General features: G+C 32.8%; 1 protein-coding gene and 2 pseudogenes across 3 annotated transcripts; 1 reads left to right on the forward strand and 2 right to left on the reverse strand.

Annotated features, from left to right (window-relative positions):
* LOC145564190 (1-aminocyclopropane-1-carboxylate oxidase homolog 1-like) lies at window positions 1-2,320 on the reverse strand (annotated as a pseudogene). The gene is made up of 3 exons (XR_014094765.1): window positions 1,770-2,320; window positions 1,271-1,592; window positions 1-643 (listed from the first exon to the last, which is right to left on the reverse strand). The product of XR_014094765.1 is annotated as a 1-aminocyclopropane-1-carboxylate oxidase homolog 1-like (transcript).
* Window positions 2,321-6,906: 4,586 nt separating this feature from the next.
* Window positions 6,907-9,887, forward strand: LOC145564191 (O-methyltransferase 13-like; annotated as a pseudogene). Its single transcript, XR_014094766.1, has 4 exons — window positions 6,907-7,346; window positions 8,179-8,487; window positions 8,702-8,766; window positions 9,559-9,887. The product of XR_014094766.1 is annotated as an O-methyltransferase 13-like (transcript).
* A 13,854-nt stretch (window positions 9,888-23,741) lies between these two features.
* LOC145565453 (uncharacterized) lies at window positions 23,742-24,829 on the reverse strand. Its single transcript, XM_081625453.1, has 2 exons — window positions 24,671-24,829; window positions 23,742-24,605 (listed from the first exon to the last, which is right to left on the reverse strand). The coding sequence occupies exons 1-2, from the start codon at window positions 24,827-24,829 to the stop codon at window positions 23,742-23,744; spliced, it is 1,023 nt and encodes a 340-aa protein (XP_081481579.1).
* Between the last annotated feature and the right edge of the window lie 2,727 nt (window positions 24,830-27,556).

Genomic DNA, 27,556 nt, shown 5'->3' on the forward strand with positions numbered 1-27,556 from the left:
TTTTATTTATTGTATATAAATTATACATTTATACAACCTTAATTTAAACACTACTATAAAATACTCCTATAGACTAGGAGAGAACTTGTACTTTACTGTCATGCACATAATGCACATAAAACACATTAGACACATATATATGGAACATAAAGGTATATGACGCACGAAAGTATATTATTCTTTCTTATTTTGACCTAAGCAATTAATCTCTGCCCATTAGAAATATGAGATATTCAAAATATAGGACAATATCTTATATCTCATATCTCTAATTATTTTTTAGGAAGGCCAATTATTTTTTAATTGTTGCTAACATAAGTACTTAAGTAGCATGTATCAAAGTAGGGAAAAGCTTATTATTAGCATTCTATAAGAAAAGACTTGAAATTGATCATTATTTCTTGAAAAAGTCTAGGGCATGGCTTCCGTCTTGACCTTTGTTGAAGTAATGGCCAAGATACTCCTGAGTTGTTATCTCCCGGTAAATTGGTGGATTTTCTTCGGATAGTAACTCTTTAATTGGACCGTAAATCCTTGTGTTCAAAGCATGTGGCTTGAAAAAGGCTGCCACTGAAACCCTTGGACCCACTGTTTTTGCCTTCACTCTATGGTACACACTCTTGATCTTGTCATTCGTAATCAACTACATATAGACAAGTAAGATAACATCAATAAATAATACATTTGCTCTAAACTTTTCAATTTGATATACTCTTTATATTTTCCATCCTTTATTTTGGCATTCAAAAACATTATTAGTTTAAAACTTTAAGTTCCTATAAACAATTAATTCTACCAAACAATGTAGTTCATTAGTCAGTTCAACACACATTTTTATAGTCGTAAAAAATAAATAAATAAATAAATAAACATCCTTCATTCTTTTTTACTTGACTTGGTTCGAATTTTACACTATTTACCACTCCTTCTTTCATCGTTTTTTGTGAATTATATACAAGTAAAATTATATTCATATGTGATATTGTTAGATTCTTCTCAGTATGCACTATAATAATGTATAATTTCTATAGTTTTTACTTATAGAGAATTAAAGTTATTAATCCTTAAAATTATGCATTGACAAGCGTGATAATTAAAACAGATCAAGTAATAAAGAACGGATGAACTACATTATATCACTTTCAAGTACAGCCTTTTTTTTTTTTTTTTTTTTGTTGACTAAAACGTATTTTACTTAACGTATCAGTTTCAACTCCATAGGCTAGTACAGCGATGTATCATTGTAAAATGTTGTGAAAGTGCAAGTTACCTGAAGAAGATCTCCCGTATTGATGACAAGTGCACCAGGAACATGAGGAACATCAACTAGTTGATCTTGATGCCAAACTTGAAGACCGCCAACTTGGTCTTGTACGAGGATGGTTAGCACATCATTATCAGCATGTTTGCCAAACCCAATGGCTACATCAGGCTCAGGGCACGGTGGATAGTAGTGTCCCAACAACATCACGTCTTGGGCACAATCCATGTCCTTCAAGTGATTAGGGTTTAGCCCTAGCGCCCTCGAGATTAGTTCAAACAAAGTGTGGGACAACTTCGTCACTTGCTTATTATACTCCAATACTATGTCCCTGTAACACAAATACATTATATCATTAACACATGTCATTTTATAACATCATCACGTCTTATTTTTAAAGAGAGTATGTTACACTGATATTCAAAGTTAACCAGGCTAATATATTATTAGGAAAAGATATTTATGTAAAACTACATACGTCGATAATATATACTAGTACATAATATACCTGCACACAAGAGGCAATTCCTCGGGTTTAGGAGGTTCAGGGGTTGTAACGATTGTTATTGTATCCCTCCAATTAGTAACGGGTCCAGTGTACAAGTAATAGTTAGAAAAATAAACACATTTTTTACCAGCATATTCACGAGTGTAGTATTGTTTCTTAACCTCAGGGTCTTCCTCATGGAACCTACGTACGCCATCAACAACACCATCGACGACATCTTGAGGGATACCGTGGTTAACCACTTGGAAAAAACCCCAATTCACACAAGCATTCTCGATCTCTTTGATCACCTTCTTAAGCTTTCGGGATCATGTTCGATCCCTTCAAGGTTGATCGTGGGAATGGTGAAATCGGAGTTGTTGGGCTCAATATCAGGGCGATTGTGGTCTAGGTTGTTAACGAACATACGAGGGACCTTGGACAAACCCGAGTCAATGAGTCCCTTAACACCTAATCTAGCCTCATCAAAGGATTTTAGCTCACTCTTTCTGTCGTATTGGTCTTTCATTGTTGTGGTTGTGGCTTGTGTTAGGCTCATTATTTTTTCTTGGTTGTTTGGTTTTTCTTGATAGTATTTTGGTAGTATTTTTCTATGTATTTTTTACCACAAACTAGGAAATATGAGCAAGTGTAGTGAGTTGAGTCTTTCTTGTGCCGCCTCAATTTATAGCAAACTAAGTGTAGACATAATAAAAAGATTAGATTAGTATTCAATGGTCTTCCTCGTAGACTAGTATATACTACATACTTAATTATAAAGATGAGTCACTAGCATTTTTTCATGATTATAACTATTCAATACTAGCAGTTTTATATTCAACAATACATTAATAAGGGGGGTGGTTCTGAATATGTGCAGGACAGTCGATCGCACAAGGCCTCTAGATGAAACTACTATTAGAGGGCCCCATTTTTCATAAAATTTATAATTTAGTAATATATTTTTCCTTACAAAAAATGATTTTAGGGCCCAATTTAACAAAATTGTACCAGACCATTTCTAGTGTTAATATTTGTAGCCCGCCTCTGGTAATAAGGTTATAATTAGTTTAGTTATTTAAGCAAATACGAAGTAACTATTTTTGTTAGAAATATAATGATTAGATCATCAAATTAAAGCATGCAGTTCTTATTTTTATTATTTGTGTTTACTTATCACAACACATTTTTGGTTATGTAACTTAAAAATTAATATTTATTTTTTTTATGTTCAGAAGGTATACATCATTAGATAATATTTTTTTCATGGGAATTGGTACATATATAATGCCAAAGTTTGGTCAATTAATATAATTAGATCAACCCCAATAATATCATATCAAATGAATTAAATATAGCTAGCCCAATAAGTTTTACTTCGTATCCCATCGATCACCAAATTAAATGGCTACCTTCTTTAGTCAATGTTGATTGGCTACCTTCTTAGTCTAGCCGACTTTGCTTAATATTGAAATTAAAATTATTTCACTGTATTGAATTTCAACGAATTATGTAATTAAATTCTAGAAATTGCATTCCTTCAAAAAAAAAAAAAAAAATTCTAGAAATTGCATTTTTCAATCTTAATAAGAAAAAATATATATTAACGGTAAAAGGCCGCAACTCTGGCTCCATATTCTTCTTCTAGAGATATTTTTATATTATTGACTATTTTGGCCGAAAATATTCCAACAATTTTGTTTAAGTGTTAGGGTCATGTATTTTCTTATTTCAACTCATTGTATTTTTTAGTTTTGATTTCTTTTTGTTAGCGATATGAGATATCGAAAAATATATGTGTGATATATTTTCCGTATGTATCTTATTATGAGAATAATATATTTAGATTTATTTATGTTAAGATAATATTTAGTGAATATATTATTAGGGTATATAGTATATCTTTTAGGAAGATTGTTTCCAATATTATAAGCGTAGGTTTTGTATAAATACTCAACCTATTGATGAATAATAATCAAGTACAAGTAATACAAAGCCATTCTATTCACTCTTTCCCCTAATTTGTCACTTTTACATAGGTTGTTAATAGTTGACAAGGTGATGACGATCAGGATTCAAAAGGCTCTAGTTTTTTTCATTGATTCTTTTATCCAAACAGTTATATTATACAGGTATAAACAAAAAATAAAGGTCTACACTTGAAAAAATACGAATATAAAAATATTGTTCTTATCAAATTTAAAGCAGTACGGAGTCCTTATTAGTGATGTATGTGCTCGTGTTATCAGTTATGCCCCTAAAATTGATTATTTTTACCATTAAAAGATATGTTAATTATCTATTTTGTGTTTCATATGAGTATAGATGTCTTACATCGGTTACACACACACATATATATATATGTGTTATTATGACGATAAAAATTCAAGTAAAGTATTTATTGTGAGCCGATTTCATATACTAAAACAACTTAATAAGTATAAATGAATCGACAAAGTATAATTTTGTTTTCATCGTTTTATTAACTTATAAAAGGCTATTTGTTTTTGGGAGGGGGCTTGCTTGAACGGTTTAAGTGATATAATTAATTTCCTTTATAATTTTAAGTAGATAATTCACAATGTGTAAGAAAATAATTATTTGTAGTTCATTTGTTTATATTTTTTTTTTTTTGAATTATAAAAGTTAATAATATGAATATGTAAATTAAAATAAATCTGATAAGATTTCACGTGATGATATATATTTTTAAATCAAAAAAATAAAATGTGGTCCAAAAGCTTACAACGAATGAGTATTACAAATATGAAAGGTCAGCCACTAGTTGGAGCTTAGTAATGCTAATTATTTCAAACATATAATGAGATGGAAAATATGACCCCTTGTCATTTTCGAATATAAAAGTTATAAATTTAATTATGAATTGAAATAATCACCCCTATAACTAATTGACAGTTAACTAATTGAAATAAAGTATAATAGAGATGAGCACAAAACGGGTATATTTGATCCCAAAATAATGGCAATATGATTAGACATCCAAAAAGATGTTGAATGGTAACCCTAAAATTAAAAACAAATCTGTCAACCTTAGCTAGTTGATTGACAAAACAGGCGATTTTACATTAATATTGACAATCAACTTGATTTGGTTGAAGATCGCAAGTTAGATGTACACGCGATTAGGGGTGTGCAAAAACAGACCGGTGCACAATCCTAGCTACATACACAATAATGTTCAATGCAAGTACGATGACTAAAGATTCAGCCAACTCAATTAACTCCGATAGTACGTCTAGCTAGTAGCAAGTAGCAAGCTAAATTTCATAGTTGGTCGTATGTGATGAATGTACTTAAGATAAATGTGATGAATATCATCACATAAAGCCAAAACTCATTAATAAATGAACGAAAATAGTCCATTCATTCTCAATCTTCATTCTTTTATATTGACAAGTACCACATATATTTTGGAGCCTCGTATATTACTGTATTAGTAGGTCAACCTAATTTGCATTAGCAGGCGCAGCAATAATGCAACTATGCAAGGTCCATTAGCCGGCGGCATGGGTATGAGTGTAAGGGTAGGTATTCGATCTCAAACCCAAATTGTCTCTAATGGGGATTGATCACAAATATATATAATCCTAACTTTTTGTTACGAGTATAAATAAAGTAGCTTATTAGTATGTCGTCAATGCAAATAACAAACCATTAACATTTTTAATTATCTTTTTTTATTATATAAATTTGACATTTTAAAAGTTTATATCCATACAACTATTGTAACATAACAAGACCCACATAATTGTATTTATCTTAATTTAAATCATGTAAAAGAAGATCAATAGATCAAATGTCTATCAATAGTGTAAAATTTTAAACATTGCGATTATTAAAAAATAACGGAAGAAATTAATGCTAATTGTATGTAGAATCTAGTAAGAACTATTTCAAAATGTAATTTCGAAACACTAAGGGCGTGTTCGACGCTAGCTTTTGAGTAGCTTTTAGTGGTTTGACCAAGTCAAATTACTACTTAAAAGAAAATATTGGTATGAGTGTTTGGCAATGTATAGTGGTTGGGGTATCTTTTAGTATTGGTATAAGTGTTTGACAATTTATAGTGGTTGGGGTAGCTTTTAGTGGTGAAGCTAGCTTTTATTAAAAGTTAGAAATATTAGCTTTTGAAATTAGAGGTAGTTGTTGAGGTATCTATTGAAAATTTCTATAGTTTTTTTTTAAAAAAAATAAAAATATTGATGTTTATATGTAACAGCAATGCTAAGCTAATTTACCAAACACTCGTACCTAAATTATCTATCTTCACAACTAACCGCTTACTTGCAGCTACCTACATAACTTACACGGCTACCTTCACAGCTATATTTTGTCAAACATACCCTAATTTTGTAATTATGATTAGTATGTAACCCAAAGTATTTTTTAGTAAAATGTATTTTGAAAATCATAAACTTTGAATAAGACTAAGACGAGTGGATTAATCAGTGCTACCTACAAATCAAAAGTCAAATTTATTACTTGAGGAGGCAAATTTTAATTAGAACACTCAAATACTTAAATAATATTTACGTAGTCTTACTTCATTTTATTACTTACCCTTGTCATTTTCGAATATAAAAGACTAGCTACAAATTAAAAGTCAAATTTGAGATTCAAATAAGGCAAATTTTAATTAGAACACTCAAATACCCTTGTTATTTTCGAATATAAAAGACTAGCTGTCAAATACTTACTTCATTTCCTTATTTGAAAATCTTTTACAATATTTAATTTATTTCTCCTACTTAATAGACCCAACATAAATAATATTTACGTAGTATTAATTTCATACTCTCTCTCTTCTAATTTTCTCAAATACTTTTCTTTTTACAATTTTTTATTCTTCCCCTTACCCCACTACCTCCATATTTTATTATTATTTCCAATTTCTCTTAAAACTCCGTGTATGGAGAAATAAAGCAAGTATTAAAAACGAAGGGAATTATAGTTATACTACATTTGAAATACATACGTACCTTTGTTGTCATCTTACTTCCTTCAATTCCACATTATAAGTATTGCTAAAATCATACGAGTAGAATCACAATTTTCTTACATCTTGCACCTACATAAATCATTAAGACATTAATACACTCTTATTTTTCTCTCCCATCAAACTTCCTAAAAATTTATCACTTCAAAATAAATGTCTTCATCCAAAATGCAAACCCAAAACGGGAGAGTATATGATGAAGATGAAGAAAATAATGCATCTTCATTATTTGCATTGTCTCTTTTAAATTCTTCAGTTACTCCTATCATACTACAAACCATCCTTGAGCTCGAGGTTTTCGAAATCATCAAGAAAATCGGCTCTAACGGAGGCCAAGTTTCTGCCACGGAGATCGTGGCACACTTGCCCGCCAAGAATCCGGAGGCGGCCACCATGCTAGACCGCATGCTCCGCCTCCTAGCTAGCCACTCCATCCTCACTTGCACCACCAGGAGCCTTCCTGATGGGCTCGTCGAGAGGCTCTATGGCCTAGCTCCCGTTTGTAAATTCTTGATTAAGGATGACAATGGTGTTAGCTTGGCTCCTTTGGCTAGTATTTCCAAGATTATTATTGATAGCAGGTATGTAACATGTGTATCTTATTAAATTATCTGCTTTTATTTTTATAATATCTGTTTTTTATGATTTTAAAATACTGATAATTAGAATTATTAATTAATCATTAAAAACATGCGTTGACAACCCCTTACATGAGAGTCCTTTGAGCTTGAATATGGATGTAGCATTGACCTCCTCATTTGGCTCTTGATACCATGTTAAAGAATCAACTCAACCAAAAATTCAAGCTGAATAGCTAGCTAATGGTGGAAGCCCCCGATCGATTTATATACTTTAAAGTACCGGATGCACATGCATTTGATGAGTGGGGTCCCTTGACCCCACTTGAACATGAAAAAAGAAAAAAAAAATTACCTTTAAAAATTACTTGTATTTTTATCAAATGACCCCATTAAAATTTATCAAATGTTGTTTGACCCCGTTAAATATTTTTTCTAGATCCGCCACTCATACTCTATCAATAAACCATGTATATAAAGTCTTAGCATCCACAATAATTTAATAACGAACATAATAATAAGTAAAAATATGAAATAATCTTATAAACATCACGTTTATTATTCAATAATTATAAACATATGCTTCCTCCATCTATCTCTAAAAAATACTTCATGTTCATGCTTGAACAATAATTATCTCACATAATAAAATCAAAACATGAAGAGCTTTTAGCCGACGTAGTCCGTCCGTAACTTTTTTTATAATTAAATTGGGTACGGTACATGAAGCACTCGACCTTATTGTATAACTCCGTACTTGATCAAATTATTAGTTGCTTTCTGGATCATATTTGTGGTGTGTAATGATTTCACGGTGTGAGTGTGATTGTTGCAGCTATCAATTGAAGGATTCGATTTTGGAAGGTGGACATGCATTTGAAAGAGCATACGGTGTCACACTATGTCTATAATGCGCAAAACCCGGATATGAACGAGAAATTCAACAATGCAATGGCTAGTCATTCAACAATTACCCTGGACAAAATACTTAAAACATATAAGGGATTCGAGGATCTCTCCTCCTTGGTCGATGTTGGTGGAGGTAACGGAGCTACTCTTACTAAGATACTTTCAAAGTATCCGAATGTTCGTGGTATCAATTTTGATCTGCCTCATGTCATCAACGTCGCTCCACCTTGTACAGGTATGAAGTATGAAATGATGAGTAGGATCATATGTAAGAATATTTGAGAGTGAGGGATAGCTCAGGTTGTTAGAGTTTCCCTTTCGATTCCAAATGATCTTAGGATCGATTCCCATCACTTAATCTTGTGGCTCTCTTAAAAAAAAAAAAAAAAAAAATTGAACATTCGGAGTAGTAATATAAGCTAATATACTTACGAAATTTTCGTGTACAGGTGTGGAACATGTTGGAGGAGACATGTTTGAGAGTATTCCAAAAGGTGATGCTGTTTTCATGAAGGTGAGTCTCTATTCAACGAAATAATTGTTATTAGTTGTTGTACTAGCTGTTAAATGTTACTCCAATCTATAATACTACCTCCGATTTTTTTAGTTGCAACTTTGGAATATTTTATATTTCACAAATAATACCCCAAACTTGCAACTAATAAAAATCGGAGATAGTATGTATGTAGGTATAAAAAGTTTTATCAAAAATAGACATAAATCTTGACATCTTAATTGTATGAACTTGATAAAACTAGTGCTTATTATTAGAATATTTACAAAGATAAAACACAAATGAACTACTATAAAGTATTGATTATTAGCTCTTATAAATTTAACTTAAAGCTACCTTTACCTCAGAAGTTAGATTTATTAATTTATAAGATCTTATAAATTTAAATGTAATAATTTAGTAGTGTACGTACGTTGCAGAAATGATGAAATTAAAAACTATACATATATCCTCCATTTCTCAATACATGTATCATTAGAACCTCATCCAATCCAATTTTAATTTTTTTGGCTAGGTTGTCTAAGATTTGTGACAGAATATATGAAAAGAAATTTTATCGCAATTAGGAATATTATGTGAATATTGTATATTTATCTTTTGAGGTTTCTCAATAGAAGTTATGACTCACATTATAACTTATATATGTATCCATCAATGGAAATTAAATCATTCCAATTTATTTCACAAAATCTAACATGGTATCAGAGATTAGGTTTTAGATCCAACCCTAGCTTCTGCAATTATACTTTATTTTACTTTTTTCTTTTTTTCTAAAATATGGTGATATTTTAGTGGATATGTCACGCTTGGAGTGACGAGCAGTGCATAAAATTCCTGAAGAATTGCTATGAAGCAATCCCAGATCACGGAAGAGTAATTGTTTGCGAGCATGTCCTCCCGGAAGAAGTAGAAACCGGCCATGCCGCGAAATTTGCGTTTCAGTTCGACACGATAATGATGGCTGTACCAAATGGGAAAGAGAGGACTAAGAAAGAGTTTCAAGCCTTGGCTAAAGCAGCTGGGTTTAAAGGCTTTAGGGTTGCTTGTTCAGCTTATGATACCAAAGTCATGGAATTTCTTAAGAAGAGTATGGAGTAGCTAGTTATAATTATTAAAGAGCTTGTCCCTGTTAATTTCAGTGATAAATAATTTTTGTTTATCACATGGCAATTTTGAAAATATATCAACAATCTTATCTAATCACTATCAATTGTGGAGAGCCCACATTAATGAAAAAGTTGTTGATTTATTTACAAAAATGCCATGTGATAAAAAAATTTTGTTTATCACCGAGAGAAACTTGTATTTTCTCGTTATTAAATTTTGTCTTAATGTTTGTAACCGTTTATATTAGGGAATTTTAAGGTTCTTATTTTTGCATTTAGTTGAGATCAATCATGAATTGGTGGTGAGAATAATTCAAATTATTTAAAATTATTTATGGTAGTACTGAAAACTAGGACTAGGCATGATTGAAGCTATGAAGTCTCTGAAGAGAGAAAATTTACATAATTGTGGCTGGTTATGTCGTAAAATCTTGGATTTACAATTGATATAAGAAGTACTTCATTTAATTTGAAATCGAGGAAGTATTTTTTTTTTTTACTTTTTATATAACATGTTTTATTAGTAACCCTACAATTCAAGAAAGTATAGCCTATAATATACTCTCAAATCTTAAAAACCTAACGCTCATCCTCTTCTCCGGCCTCTCTTCTAGGGTTTTTCAAAATTTTTGGCCGTTTTTTGGTTCCTTTTCCTTTATTTTTCTTTAGTTTTGCAACATAAATTTCAATAAATCTACACGAGCGGTGTAGATTTTCGCCCGTCACCCTATGGTGGAGTCATTAGTTTTTTGTGTGTGTGTGTGTGTGTGTGTGTGTGTATTAGAGTTTATTAAAAAGGTAATCATCTTTTGCACTATTATCAGTTCGTTGGTTAAAAGTTGTCTGGGATCGCAACAGTTGTCAAATCTTTTAAGGTGTTCAAGCGAATCAGATGAAAATCATCTTTACGCCTACAACAAATCGTTAGATCATCTCTCCGGAAATGATGTATATTCTAGCGATATGTGCGAGAGATGTACCACAATGCAAGATCTATTCAACGATCGTAACTTTGATGAAAGAAACCCTTATTTGATTCAATTTTATGAATTTGTTAATTTAGATTTCATTTATAAAAGTCATATGACTTTTGATTTATATATATGTATATATATATATATATATATATATATATATATATATATATATATATATATATATATATATATATATGTATATATATGTATGTATATATATGTATGTATATACATATGTATGTATATATATATGTATATGTATATATATATAACATGTTAGTACGAATTATTTACACTTTGTATTTACATGCATATACTACTAAAATGTTAATTTCAATTGCACAATGCATCGGGCCATTCGTGTTCATAGTTCACGCTTAGGTTTTACATGGAATAAATAGAATGAAGAATGTATGATTAGATTGATGGAAAAATATTGTGTAAAACGGACTCACGTGAGTCCAATCATACAAATTAAACATAAAAAATAAAATAAAATAAAATTTTTAATTATCAGAAATTAGATAATAATGGTCAGATATTAGATTATAAATATCAGATATTAGACTATAAGTGTCAGAAATTAGATAATAATGGTCATATATTAGATTTCTTTTGTTTGATAACAGGTTATATTGGTCAGATATTAGATTTTTTTTGTTTGATAACAGGTTATATTGGTCAGGTATTAGATTTCTTTTGTTTGATAATATGTTAATATGGTCGGGTATTAGATTTGTTTTGTTTGATAGTAGATTGATCGGGCTAAGATAGGTCGTTGAGCTACTAACCCTAATCAAATTAATTATTTATAACCTAAACTACCCTAATACAAGTATAGGGGTAAGTAAAGGGTCGAACCACTAAGGAAGCTCACTTGTCCAACATCAACATCACTAATGCAAGAGTCAAAAGTGGAAATGTTTTTGTTGATATTTTGGATAAAAAGCACTAAAACTACGAATAAGCAAAGATAACGATGAATAAAATCAAGAGAGAACAACGCTAGGGATACGGGGGTGTCAAGCATGATAAGAAAAGGGGGAATAATGATAGTTATCATGAAGAACATGCCAAAGAACACAAGATCCTACCTAAACAACCCATTCTCATGCAATAGTCTAGGCAAATCAATGAAAGAGGTCTATGCTAACTAGGATCATTCTCATGCATCCTATTAGACACAAGCAAATCAAGAGAATAAAGAAGCACAATATACAAAACTCCATTTTAACAACTCATTCTCATGCAATCATTAAAATAGAGGTGATCTTAATCTAATTCAAATCATTTTCATGCATTTAAACTAGAAGGCAATCAAATTTAGTGCAACAATAATCTCAAGCCATTAAAAATCATGTCTTTCATCAATTTAAGGCATGTATTCAATCCAACCATCATCATTCATCCAACATTCAACACATATTTTCCACCCCCTTCCCCTAGCTAAAAGATTAGCCTAGAGAAAGGAGATTAAACATAATAACAATACTAGAAACAAACTCAAGAAACTCAAAACAAAACATGATTAAAAACAATGAAAACAATAATAACTAGATGAACTAAAAAGATTAACAAAAATAAGCAACAATAAAGCAAATAAATAAAGCTAAAGGAAAGGATTAGAGATTACTAGAGAGAGGATTAATGAAAGATGAAAGCTTGAAGGAATTGCTTGATTGAAAATTAAACTTGACCAAAATTGATTACTTGGAAGAAAATTGAGCAATAATCTACTTTATCTCTCTAAAAATTATCTAATCTAATCTAACCCTAAGAGAGAGAAGCTCTCCTAAACTAACTAAGAAGATAGCATAATAGATCCCCCCGTACAAAACAAGCCCCGCAATATATAAAGAATCGCGCAAAAACGCAGAACAGGACCCGTTGTGCGCCCGCGCAAGGATCTGTGCGCCCGCGCATGGTAGCTGTGCGCCCTCGTAGCGGTCAGTGCGCCCTCGCAGCGGCCTGCGCTCCCTCGCAGCACCCTGCGCGCCCGCGCAATGTAGCTGCGCGCCCGCGCATTTGTGGGTTGCGCGGCTTGTGCTTGGGTGTGTGCGCCCGTGTTGCTGGTTGCGCGCCCGCGCACTGTAGCTGCGCGCCCGCGCGGTGTGGGTGTGCGCCCGCGCACATGTCGCGCACATGCCGCGCAAAACTTTCTGCCTCGATTCTGCAATTTCGCCAGTTTTGCGCGGGGGTTCTCACAGGGCTGCGCGCCCGCACATTATGCGCGCCCTTGCACCTTGCTTTCTTCGATTCTTCTCTCATGCTTCCTTGGCTTCTTCTTTGCAATTCAAGACTTCAAATACCTAAGCACAAACACCAAGGGAAGCAATAAGGTATAGGGAACGGTGCAAACACGCAATGAAGGCAAGCATTCAAGAATATACGCGATTTCATTTAAAACACATCGAGACATGTATGCATGCATTATTTGAACAAAACAACTCCAAAACACCATAAGACAAGCTAAAACAAGGCATAAACACTATCCTAGGAGTGACATAAATGTCACTCATCAAATTATTGGATAAAAGACGAGAATAATAAAATAATAGAAATAAAAGATAAAAATGGTGAAATTATTGGAAAATAAGTCGGAATACGACTCAATAAACACCCTAAAAGTGACATAAAAGTCACTTATCATAGATTTATTGGTCAGGTATTAGATTCTTTTTGTTTGATAATAGGTTATATTAGTCGGGTATTAGAATCTGACAGCGACGACGAACTTGCTGAACCTTCAAATGTAGTGAACTTCACTGTCTTTCCAACAAATATTTCGAGAAAATTTAAAATCAAGTTAAACAGATCAATTAAATTGCTTCAGATTCAATATATATATAAACCTCCAAAATTAACCCCAAAGTGCGATTATGAAATTAATGGAGAAATCAGTCTATAACGGAAATCAAAAATCGACTTACTTACTCATGTTCCGGTAGATAGGGAAGAAGACGAAGATGACTCGAAGACGCTGCCATTAGAGAGATGAGCAGGGGAGGGAGAAAGAGAAGTGGAGGGAAGAAAGAGAAGGTGAGCTGGAAAAGGATTTGGGAATAGCGGCGAAAGCGGACGGTGGAATAGGCTGACTTGGGTGGTGGTGGGTGGGGGATGGACATGTGCATTATAAACCGGACTCACGTGAGTCCATTCTACGCAAAACCTTCTGTAGATTGATTACATAATTAATGACTACTTCGCACTCTATTTATCTATTGTGCTATATAATAAATTGTGGACGCGGTCATTTTAATGTTATATATGAGCACATTCATATATGGTCAATTTATAATTTTGTTAATTATTAAGTTGCATAAATCAAGTTTAATAGTTTGAAATAAATGAATAGTAACACAAATTAAGTAATTCTAAGTATAAAAAAAAGTAATGCTAAGTATAAATCTGAAAAAATTTCAAAAAAAAGTATAAATCTGAAAATTAAGGAAATTGAAGAGTGCATGGATTTTTCTTGGAGAGTATTGGTCAACTCTTCCTTACAGCCTTAGCTTATATAACTTGGGGAAATAAATCCAAAATAGCATGTACTATTATGAATTAGAAGAGTAGGTAAACTTATACGGAGTACAATATGTCAAGGTATATTAAATAATCCGGTGGTTGTGGAGATAATTTGGTCGGCCATCACACATGAATTTGGATTTGAGAATTTGATAAATGTGTTAATTACTTATATTTCATATATATAGGTCTTGTTTGGCAATTGGATGTTGGCTGTTGGCTGGTTTGACTGGCTGTTTATATTGGCTGTTTGACTTTTTATTAGTCTAAAAACATGTTTGGTAAAATTGGTTGTTGGATGTTATTAGTAACTTAGGTAGCCAAAAGCTACTCCAAGTAGCTTTTTCATTTTGGCTTAATGGCCAAAATACTAAACTGGACCCAAACTGGATTTTACCTACGACCCAATGATCATGTGGAGGGTCCAAAGGTTTAATCCTATTCTTAAACTAATTAGGATTAATTAGAAGCTTCTATGAGTTTCTAAGAGATCTTAATTATCCTTTTTGAAAAGATAAAATCAAAGAATATGAAATTGAATAAAACTTTCCTTTTTTTAAATCCTAATTCTATTCGAATTTAAAGATGTTGAAAGACAATCAGATATTATTTTTGTGCCTCATAATCTTTATCCAAATCTTATATGGTTGGATAGATATTGAAATTATCGTTCCAATGATATATTATAATACTAATTCCGAGTTATAACGGAAAAAGATATGAATGAAATACGAAACTCTATCCAAAACTAACACCCTTTCACTATTTCGGCCATATCTTTTAATATACAAAATATTTTTAATCTGATTCTAATTGGGTTGGAAAGTAGACTTCAAGAGATTTCCAACAACATATTATATGATTTATTTGAACTTCTAGATCAAAAGATATGATAAAAACAAAATCTGCAAAAAAGTTATCCTAGCGCCAAACGACAGGTCTGTCGACTGGCACTAATACCTGTCGCCTGGCGCTGCTCCTGTCGTCTGGCGCTGACTCCTGTCGTTGGCGACAGGAGGTCTTTTATTCCGAATGGGACTCGAACTCTTTTCTATCGTATCCCGAGCTATTTTTTCTATAAATAGGGGTCGTATCTCCCCGTTTTTAATCATTCCCAACAATCATCAATCTCTCTCTAAAAGCTAGAAGATTATTCTTTCTCCCTCTTTCTAAACCTTCCCTCTCTCAAAATTCCTCATACATTAGTTCTAGATACACCTAGCCAAGTTCGAAGTTGCCTTCGCCCTAGACGTGAAAGGTTGATAATTTCTGAGGGTTTGGTCCCCAACCTTATTACAATTTTTTGATTAGATTTACTGTTTTAATATTTTTCCTTGAAGTTATTAACGTGTGTATTTTGTTATTAGAAAGAGATACGAGGCATCCAAGTAAGTAATTCAATTATTATATAGAAATCATGCTTTAATTATTCCTAGTATCATGATAGGATGTTTTATTGCTTCCTAGTATCATGTTTAGGGTTAACTAATATCATGTATATTATTATGATGCTTCCTATTTCTTTTCTAATATCATGTTAGTGTCATGTTAGGGCTAACTGATATTTATTATTTAGTGACATGCTAGGGTTTGTTAATATCATGCCTAGGATCTTGCTATTGTTATTATGCTTTCATGAGATTGAGAATATTATTATGATGATGATTATTGTTATTGCTTGATCACGCCTTTTATGCATGTTTAAAGGGAATTTTTATTTGTAATCACGCTTAATAAGATAATTAATAATCTTGTTTAGGCTAATATGATTATAATTCAAGTGATTGCCAATAATAGATTTGTTTGTGCATTAAATTCAACCAACAAAGATTAAACAGGTTTAGGGTTAACCTATTGATTGTATGTTAGTCAGAAAGCGCACATGAATACGAGAAGAATAAAGTAGAGGCCTATTATTAGGGCAGGTTCAATCTCTTTTAGGTTGGATTTGTACCTTCATCCCCGAACTTCCAGTCATGGTTCCAGACCTATTGGAATTAACGATCTCCTGGATCGTTACGGGGTGTAACCTTCACCCTGTGAACGGTTTACAATTTCCGACTTGAAAGTCAATGTCTTAAAGGAATTTTAGTTCTCAAGTCACTACTTTCTATGAGAAGTACTCAGTTGATTGTTGATTGTCTGAAACTGTGAAGAAGTCATAAGATAATTTAAACTGTATTTTACCTATGAATTTATAGCCTATCCTTAATTCTTCTTGCTTCAGCAGGTGGATGAGCCAACTTGCTCGACACCAAGGAAGAAATCAATCAACCTACCAAGTATGACATCAATAGAAGAACTCTGAACACCCGACTTTGAAGCCTTGTTGAAATGATTTTGGGACTTTAGGTTTGGAAAGCAGACAAAAGGTGATGTGAAACATATATACGGACAAGAGGGTGTTTTAACTAAAGTGAGTCAGTAGTTTAATTATAAGATGCATATATAGTATTATGTAGAAACCATGTACACTTATACAATATAAGTATACAAACCATGTAGCTTCAATTTCCTTAGATAATCAAAGTTCATTGTACTACTCTCTGCTTATTGATGTATAAGAGTGATAATTTACATTGTAAAATCTTTTATTATTATTATTATTATTATTATTATTATTATTATTATTATTATTATTATGTATGATAATCTTTCTTGTTGCCAGTTTTTTTTCCTTGGTTTGTTTATTAATTTAATGTTTGTTTTAATATATATCACATACGATTCCTGGAGGAATAATAACTAGCATGTATAAAAATCAAGTAATATCTGTCTGATTGTTTGAACATGACAGTAGTACTCATTTATATTTAATGATAAAATACGAGTCAATGTTCAACAATGCTTGACTCTAATAGAGAAGAGAATGGTGGAGACTAGAGATAGAGTGAAACTAAGTGTAGTAGAAGATGGACTAAACCCTATTATACCTTAATGTGCTAAATCTTGTTCTCGGCTACATGTTCTCAACTTCTTAGTATATTTTCCAATCAAAAAAAGCAAGAAAAGTGTGGATTCTGGGTACTTGCCAAGCTTTTTTTTTTTTTTTTTTTAAACATGATTGTGCTTTGGTAGAATTTATCTAACTTCTACTTTAACTGAAATCTCTTTACAGAATTAATGATAATTTTTTGGCTTGGAATCAGCCCAAAATTTTTATTTAGGTCAATGTGGATTCTTTGTAAACGTCCATACTCTTTTTTTTTTTTTGTCTTTTTTTTTTGAAGAAGATGTCCTTACTTGCAATAGTGCAATATGGTCTCTTAAAACTCTTAGTGAGAGAACACAATTAAGAGGCCTTGTCTAAAGTAAAATCTAGGATGTAAAATATTTATAATGACCTTTTTTATTAGTTCTTAAGAAATATCAAGTGTATCTTTAAAGCTTTTTGATAATTTAAGGGGCCGCACGTGATCGTTGATTCTAATGGTTATGACACACCATATAAACTGCTACCACGTGTTGAGATAGCGTGACGGTAATGGCTCTAATGTATCTGAGAAATTTAGATTACTAGCTCATATTTTTTTTCTATGCTCCTTCATTTGCATGAACGTTACATACTTACGTATCAAGTTATGTATACACTTTTATGTGCAACCACAATATTCTATTTAACCGAATAAATCAAAGATATACAACACTTTTTGAAAAGAATTTAGAATTTGAAAAGAAAAACAATATTTTTCAAAAAGACTTTATAATTTGGAAAACCTAAGTGGTACAATGTAACAAAACATGGAAAGAGAGAGGAGAATGATTGAGAACGGCAGGAATGCAAATAAAGATTAACATTATAAATTTTGAAAATCATAAGATAGGAAGGGAAAGGAGGGAGGGAGGAAGAGAAAGAGATGGTCAATTAATTGTCAATTTCATGTGATAAAAAATCAATACTAATGTGATAATTTGTCTACAAAGTCAATCTGATTAATGACATATTTAGAAAATGAATTCAACCTTAAGGTAGAATGTGTTGGATTCTTGCGTAATATTTCCTTTAGTTTGCATATACCATGTTTCTTTCCGTAGAAATTGAAACCCTTTATTTTGTTCATCTTTTTATCTTTCAAAATGACCTTAATAATGTATAAAAACACACAATGAAAAGGAGAAATAAGCCACAAAATATCAAAAAATACATAAATAAAGACATTAAATTTTAAAGCAATTAACCTAAAATCTGGGAACATGACTAGAAAATAAATGTCAAAATGACACTCATCACATACGAGAGAGAGGGGGGGAGAGAGAGAGAGAGAGAGAGAGAGAGAGAGAGAGAGTGTGTGTGTGTGGGGGGGAGTTGGGAAAGAGAAAGGCAAGGAGAAAGAATGGGGCCGTGAGAGAGAGGGGGCTGGAAAAGAGAGAGAGCAAGTTAAGAGAGGAAAAGGCATGTGAAGAGAGGATAAGGGAAGAGAGAGTGAGGGGAAGAGAAAGAGGCAGGGGGAGGGGGAGAGGATGAGAGAGGGAAGGAAGGAAGGAGAAAAGGAAGAAAGAAGGGGAAGGAGTTGGGAAATAGAAGGGTCGAGAGAGAACGGGGGCCGAAAAAGAGACAAAGAGGGCTGAGAGAGAGAAAAAGGGAGGACAAGAGAGAAGAGGTCTAGGAGAGAGTGAAAGAAACAAAGGACATGAGAGAGGAGTTAAGAGAAAAGAGAAAGAAAAAGAAAAAGAAAAAGGGCCTAAGAGAGAGAGGACCAGAAGAGGGTGAGAAGGGTTAAAAGAAGAAGTGATAGAACAATAAGAGATAAAGGGGCCTAGAGACACAAAGAGGGGCTGGGAAAGAAAAGAGATAAGGAGGTCGGAAGAAAGAGAGAAATATAGAGAAAAGATGGGAAAGATAAAGAAGCCGGGAGATATGGATTGGGAGAACAAGTGCAGCTTATAATTTTCAAAAAAAAAAAAAAGAGCGAAACAAAGAGTTTTTCCCAATAAAAAAGAAGGAATGATTAAGAGACGAGCAACTGCGGCCTATAATTTTCAAAGCCATTAATAAAAGAGTTAACCTAAATTTTACTTATATTGAATAAATTAATGGACTAATGCATCAACCAAATTAATTTTTATATATGGGAAGGAAGTCAACAAGGAACTTTTATTTTCTCAAATACTGTTTGACTTTTTTAATTCTTTGAGAGAAGTGTACGTACTTTAATAACCCAGCGCAAATTTTTGTCAATTTTGCTCATTTGTGTTTTCAAATACTATACGTATATATGTAGTTATTTATGAGAAAATACAAGTTTATCACATTAAATAAATCAACAGTTTTTTATTAAACTTGATAAACGTATATATGTAGTTATTTATGAGAAAATACAAGTTTATCACATTAAATAAATCAGCAGTTATTTATGAGTCTTGTGCCCTAAAGTTGATGATATAATTACGAATATGCTGATCGGATATTTTCTGATTTATTACGATTTTGCAACTTGATAAACGAATTTTATTTATCAATTAATGTGATAAATAAGAACAATCCGTTATTTATTTTAGGTCAAAAAAAAGTAGCTAGGTGTGTACATTATACTATTATACGCTATTATAAGTACTCTTTATGGAAATTGAGCATGCATAAGGGCACAAGGCTCTTTCTTCTTTGGAGGTGGTACCTTGTACAGTTGTACATGACTACATTGATTTGACATCATTAAAAATCAGTTTTTTTTCCAGGTAATCGGGTATAGCCAATAGCTTCACACAATAATTAACACCGTTAATCAGTACTAAATAGGTGAATTGATCAAAGTCATATAAAAAAATAAATAAAAACAAATTGACATATATTATTAATTGTACCTTAAGAGTTAAGACATGCATAGGCCTATAGGGTGTTTAGATGGATAAGGATTGCGGATATACATGCCGTTTTTCCTAAGTAGAGCGTATCCGTGCTAAAGCACGGAATATATTAATCGTATATATCAATGTTTTTTATTACTACTCCATACAATATTATTAATTTATTTGTGTAAATATCATAGTGAAAGTTATTGAATTTGTTTAGTAGAAGTTATGAAATAAGAAGTTATGATGGAAATTAATAGGTTTTTTAAAATAAATAAATAAAAAAAGTAAAGTTTACAAAAATTGAGGATTTAGAGTTTGGAGTGTTGCGTTAAAAGTCGAAAAATGACTCTACAATTATATATAGGACTAGAATTTGCCCGTGCTAATGCACTGGATATAATTAAGGATAGGATTAAAAAAAATACAAAGTATATAGATGCAGATAGTATTTAATAAAACCAAAAATAGTAACAACAAAAACTACATAAAAAAAAGAAAAAAAAAAAACAAATGATTACAAATAAAAAAACCAAGTGTTGATTCGCTAAAAAAAAATAATAATAAGTCCTGAAATATTATGCTGAATGAATCTAAGTCTTCAATTAGATTGTCCACGCATCTCTCGTTTCAGAAAGTAGAATTCTTCCTCCCATCTTACTTGTAAAGCAGATGCAACTATGATATCATCATTTCCAATTTTAGGAACATGTAGTATGAAAGTGAATGTATTCACCAAACGTTCACTCAGATACTCCTCTAGAAAGTAGTCTCCAAATTCTTGTTCATAAATAACAAATGTAGTCATTATGCAGGTGAGTAATTGCTTAATATATATGATTAAAGGATATACTTACATTATTTGTCATCGCTTGAATACTTGATATTGGACAATCGATAATCATCTCAGCATATTGGCCAAAGAGTGTAATAGACAATGTATTTGTAGCGTCACCAATTTTCACATTGATTCTATATCTGTTTTTATTGATATGATATAATTAGGTATAGTGATATGTAAAGCAGGTTATAATTATATTTTTTAAATAAAATTAAAAAAAAAGTGAAAATACCTTGGCCTACTGAAGGAGGGGTTACACTCCACGCACATATCAACTCTCCTTGAGTGTCGACCACATGATTCATACCAAATAGGCATACAAGAATCAATGGATAACACTTTTGCTAGTACTCGAAAGTATTTTACCTGAAAACACACATCAAATATTAAATACCTCATGTATAAGAAAATGAAATAAATAATGGTTGATATACATACATTGTGAGCAACTGAAAATTGATTTAACTTGATCCTTTTAGCATTAAACACCATTTCCATTTGAGAGATACTATTAGCTAATATCTGACTCCAGCTGATATGTTTTTGGACATATCCATCATCCGCATACCTAATGAGTTATATAAGTACATAAGTATGCAACTTACATTGTTGATTATGATGTTTTTAGGCTTACCATCCATGTAGATCATCATTTTCATCAATATCAGTCAATAAAAAGTCTGGTACATCCAACAGTGGAAAGACATGCACCTATTGGAAGGTTAGTAAAAGTATTCAAAGCAATGATAATAATGAAAATGACACCACAGTCTTTCTATGGTTATCTAATTTAAAAAACTTATTTTACCACTATAGGAGCCAATTAATACCATGGATGCACCCAACACATGATCCTGATTAAGCTCATGGAATAAGAAACGACCTTGATTATGAGCAAGCCCTTCCCATAAAGTTAGCCTCATTGTTTACATGCTGTAAATCAAAATATGTCATTTGATTTAAAAAAATAAAATAAAATAAAATAAAAAACTTAACATTGCATAAGTTGTTATAATTACATAAACATATTGTAACTTGTGTAATATGGTCTTACTTTGTGTTGCAGAGTAACACATCTTTTTTGAATTGTTGTCTCCCACCTGAGACTCTATATGATTCAGACACATATATAACCAATCCAATAACATCTGTGTACATTCATCATCAAGAAAAAAAGTTCGAATATGACCACTAAAACTCAAAAAATAATTTTAAAAATGAAATAAATATTCATACTATGTATTTTAATAACTAAAAGTCACATACCGATGAGAGGAGAATTGTGCATGTGAAGGTACTGTGGAATGTGGCAAAATTCAATAAACCTAAAATTGTACCTTGGGATATCATCACAATCATCAAGAATTTCTGTTATCATGGTCTTGTTGCCAAATTTCAACCTCATTTGGTTATTGGCATATTTGTAAGATGTATCTAGAGGCATAAGATCTAGCTGAGCAATTGAATAAACCTTTCCTTGTTTCAAGATCTCTTTATATTTATCAATGTCAGCATTAAATAATTTGATTTGAACTTCGTCCCCCTAGAAATTGAAAAATTCATACATAAGTGTCAAATAAATGAATATATTGGAAAAAAAAAATTAAGCACTAAGAATTAATATAGTTCCACCTCTGAGTCAATGAATACCATACTCCATGAACGGTGGACGTAATTTGTACCTCTAGTTCTACTTTGTTCATTGACCATCTATAATAAACGCACTCTCATATTCACATTCAATGTCGTAAGTAGAGGAGGACCTTCCATCGGGGCCATTTGGGGCCTGGCCCTTGGTAAATTATTGTAATTAATTAGTTAATAAACTTAAATAACCTTGTATTACTTATAAAATATTAAAACATAGTGACTAATTTAAAGCGAGAGGCAAAAGATTCAAATCCCGACCCCTTTAATATTTTTGGTCAAGATCCGCCACTGGTCGTAAGGGTAATAGAACGACATGGTGTGTATCTTGTGTTCATTTCCTGCATTTTAACATCATTGAAGTGAGCATAAAAAATAATTTACATAATATATCATTATTGATCCAACCCCGCACATGTATAAAAGTTATATAAATAGTATAGATAATGAAATAAATCTTTAATAAAGTAAAATGGAAGCATTAACATGACAAAGAAAATTATATAGAAAAAAAAAGTATAGCTCTCAAATTACACTAAAACAAACATTGCTAAGAATTACTAAATAAATGTTATAACAAAACCACATACATAGCTAATTTACACTGTTTAATACTTCCTTAATACACAATATTTTTAGTCAAATTGTTACAAACATCCTTCTTATTTTGTAGTAAGATTTTTAGCCCGAAAGGAGATGTTATTTGTGACAGTGTAGCATATAATTGGCCATGACTAAACACGGGCCTAGGGAGAAAAATGCCAACTTTGTTCAACGTTTATCCTTGACTTTTATTTATTGTTATAGAAAAGGCTAATTTTAATGAAAATTGCCTTCTTTTGAGACGGAGATCTATCTTTTTGTTAGAAGGCGTTAAATCAATTCATGGAATCAGAACTGATTCTGTAGCTCTTGGACCTGTGATCACTTGTGCTTCAATCACCCTATGACCCAACTTCTTGATTATAAGGCGTGTTCCATTGCACAACCCTATGGATTAGTTCATATTTCGCATCAATATTACCGAGGCACCAACTTTCAACTCTAAGCAATGATTAGGAAGACCTGACAAATTTAATGAGTTTAACATTACATAGGCTCCATGTTATCAAGGAACCCACCATCTCCTGTATGACCCAAAGTATCCGAACTATAATATCTCTGCACATTTCCTGGTAGCATTGATAAAAATTTTGAATTTAACTCATCTACATCATTGTTTATTGGTGCTAGAATTCTGCGATCTTTGAGGTACTCCCAATTCGTGTAATTTGAAGGGATATTGGGATAGACAAAGTTAATGATATTTTGCAAACCATTTTCATCATCGGTTATCAAAAAATCATGTGGCATTTCAATCCAATTTGGTTGCCCTTCCTCTGTACTAGGCACTCCTGCTATGTCTCCTTCTCCAACTTTTATTATCCAATCAGCAAATTCTCGAATTTTTTTAAGGGTATCAGAGGGAACGTCACTTCGACGTAAACGCATGTTTATCCTTAGGCACATAACTTGGCAGTCTCTCCAAAAGGGCACTTGATGCAAGGTAGCTGCAACAATAGATTCTCGTCCTTTATCTGGCACCACAGGAAGCATCTGTCTAAAGTCTCCACCAAGAACAACCAATTTACCTCCGAAAACTCTATTGTCATTACAAATATCCTTAAAATGTCGATCTACCGCCTCAAATGCTAATCGATGGGTCATTGGAGCCTCATCCCATATAATTAATGATTCTTCACGGATCAAATCAGCACGAGTTGAGTCTTTTTTGAAGTTACAAACGGAATGTTGATCAGGATCAAAAGGAATCTTGAAAGTCAAATGTGCGATTTTACCCCCAGGCAATATTAAAGCTGCAATTCCCGATGAAGCCACAGAGGGCACAATCTTTCTTTTAGATCGAATTTCGCAATCAGAGTGTTCCACAGGTATGTCTTTCCTATCCCACCACTACCGTAGACAAAAAATAGGCCACCTACATCTCGAGAATGAGCATCGAATATTGTAGAATATACTCTATATTGATCTGTGTTTAACCCTCCAACTAAGATATCAAATCTGTTGGCAACTAAGATATCAAATCTGTTGGCTTCATCATGTGTGTCATAATCAAGTTCATTTCTTATCAACCGATTTAAGGCATTGCATTCTATCTCTGAAGAAGGTTGTGCCATGTCACGGAAATCTGTCAATGACCTTCCAAGTTTATTCAAGATATGCTCAATCTCTTATAATCCTTGATTCTGCATCTCTTCGGGAGTCAATCGTAAGTTAGGGTTTCTAGTTTGACATTGCATCATTCTCTTAAGATCATCAGTAAGTTCACCCCAATGTTGTTCCCACAACTGTTTCGGATCACTTACTTCTGAAAACAACAATATGGCGCAAAACATGTTTCTCAACTGTGAACCCGATGCCCAGTTAGAGGCTTCTAACAAAGTTTCATGCCACTCATTATCGTCGTCAAGAAACCCTAAGGCATGACATGCAGATCTAAAGGTAGGGTGGATGACACCATCAACAGTTTGTATATCTTCAAAAGATTCTGCTCCACAAACCTTAATTAAAAGCATCGGTAAGTAATATCATTCCCCATAATTTGGATGAACAAAAGGCAATTTACCAATGCAAGGTCTTTCTTGCCGTCGTGCCCACTCTTTTGTAGAACGATCCCATTTGAATCCCATAGGAAAATTTTGGTAAGTGTATTGATTTGCTTCTAGAAAATCCTTATTAGTTTGAAACCACATAGTTAACATGGTTTGTTGCAATCTCGATCGTTCAAGGACTGTGTGCAGATCATCATTATCATTGAAAACTACAAATTGTTCACCAGGTAGATGAAACTGAAGTAGTTCCGTTGAAGGATATTGATGTTGCAAATCAAACTCAAATATTCTCCAGCATGCTTCAATGGCCGATACATATCAACAATCTAAATATTGTTTTATCTCATCCACACTATTTCCTTGTCGTACCTCTTGACCACGTCGTGTGGTTGAATTGTTTTCAATGACAACCGTTGCTCGATCTTGACCTTTAGTAACATACTTGTATAGATACTTTACCACACTTCTCGCAGCAACACGCTCAACATTTATGTGTGCATTGCACTTAACACATATATGGTACCACCCAACGATTATTAACCTCCCTTCCATTAACAATGATGGGCTCTCTATTTTGTCTACGTCTATACTGCACAAAGCCATTATCATCAAAGGTGGTTTCAACACAAAATTTCTTCGGGAAATGCTTTGAACACTTTCCATCGATTAAACATGGCCCACATGGTCCATGGAGCATGTTCTTGGTAACTATTTCAAATGCCAAAGGATCTTTATCCTTGTCAGGTATTTCCGCAGAAATAATTACATCAATATCCTCTAGACACTTAGGCTTATCTTCTGGAGCCAATGTTATGAGAATATGCGCATGTGGAAGTCCGCACTTTTGAAATTCAATGACATAAAAATCTGTAACATGAAATATGTCCTATGTTAATTAATTAGATATGTTAAGAAATATAGTACGATTATATAATTAATCAACACAATTCACCAGCAATGACTTTTCCAAACTTCTTATTATCCTTCAAATCGTGAAGCATTTGTTTCAATTTGATCTTGAAAACACGTGCTACAATGTCCGGTCTATCTTCAGTGCGACAACTTCCACGTGTAGATATCTCATTTACAATCTCAGGCCAGTTGGATTGCAAGTGAAAGTTATAAATAAATCAGGCAGACCCAAAATACGAAAAATTGCCGTAGCATCTTGATAATGATGGGCCATATTACGGGGGCTTCGTGTGAAGGATGATGGTAATATGAATAATCGGCCTACATCAGTAGCATTGACATCTCCAGCCGTGATTGCATCTTGGAATCCACTGTATAAATCAGAGCGAAGCCTACCTTGATTTCTCTTTACCCATGATAATCGATATTGTTCCATTGCAGCGTATGCATCAACATCAAATGTTGCAATAAGCATTCGGAATCTATCAAGGTGTCACCCTCTTCTTCTCTATCTTGTATCCTAGATGCATAGAATTGTCGTATTGTCACAATATTTCGACTGTTACTTGTACTTGACACCTTAGGTATCCCAACTCTCCATCCATCGGTACCATATGGAAACAGTAATGGGTATTGTAAAGGCATATAACTTGGATGAGTTTCGTCAATCCTTTGTAACCCACCATCTATTTTTTGCAATATGATATCCCGATTACCTATGTCTCCAGTTCAATCACCTACCATCAATGCAGCCACCTCACTTGCGGTTGGTTGGATATATTGTCTGTCTTCTCTTGCGCAAATTAGCTTTATTCTCAAATCTTGATGCTCACCTTGATCGCGCAACATACTGCCAACATTTCTGAAGACTGCAACATAAGGATTTATATCATCAAGCATCGTTTGTAGTCCTTGTAAAATTCTTGGATCTAAGGAAGAAGCCTATATGCCCCCCATGTATTGTAGCCGATTGGATGTTTCGTTGTCAGTGTCATAAATGTACAACTGTGCAAACTTTGGTCCAGTTCCAGGCTTAAGGAGTAAAGTTCCAATTCTATGGTAATTACTACCACTTATACGATAGACATAGGGACCTCTACCATCATTAACTGTGTTATCAATCCGACCGCCCATAGAGGTGAAAGCTAATAGAGAATTGAAAGCTCTAATATTGTTTCGAAATTGCTGATATGGAAAAATTGACATCAGAAATGGCGGTGTCAAAGGTAAAAGCTGCAATTTAACTTGCCCACTTTGACAATAATGATAGAACCTTGGGTGTGTTTTACTACAACCCTTTACCCTTTCTTCTATCCACATAAGGGCCTTGCAATTAGGACACACAACTGTTCTAGGTCCAAACTCCCAACGTCTATCAAA

Source organism: Chenopodium album, chromosome 10 (genome assembly GCF_948465745.1).
Source record: "Chenopodium album chromosome 10, dcCheAlbu1.1, whole genome shotgun sequence".
NCBI lineage: Eukaryota > Viridiplantae > Streptophyta > Magnoliopsida > Caryophyllales > Amaranthaceae > Chenopodium > Chenopodium album.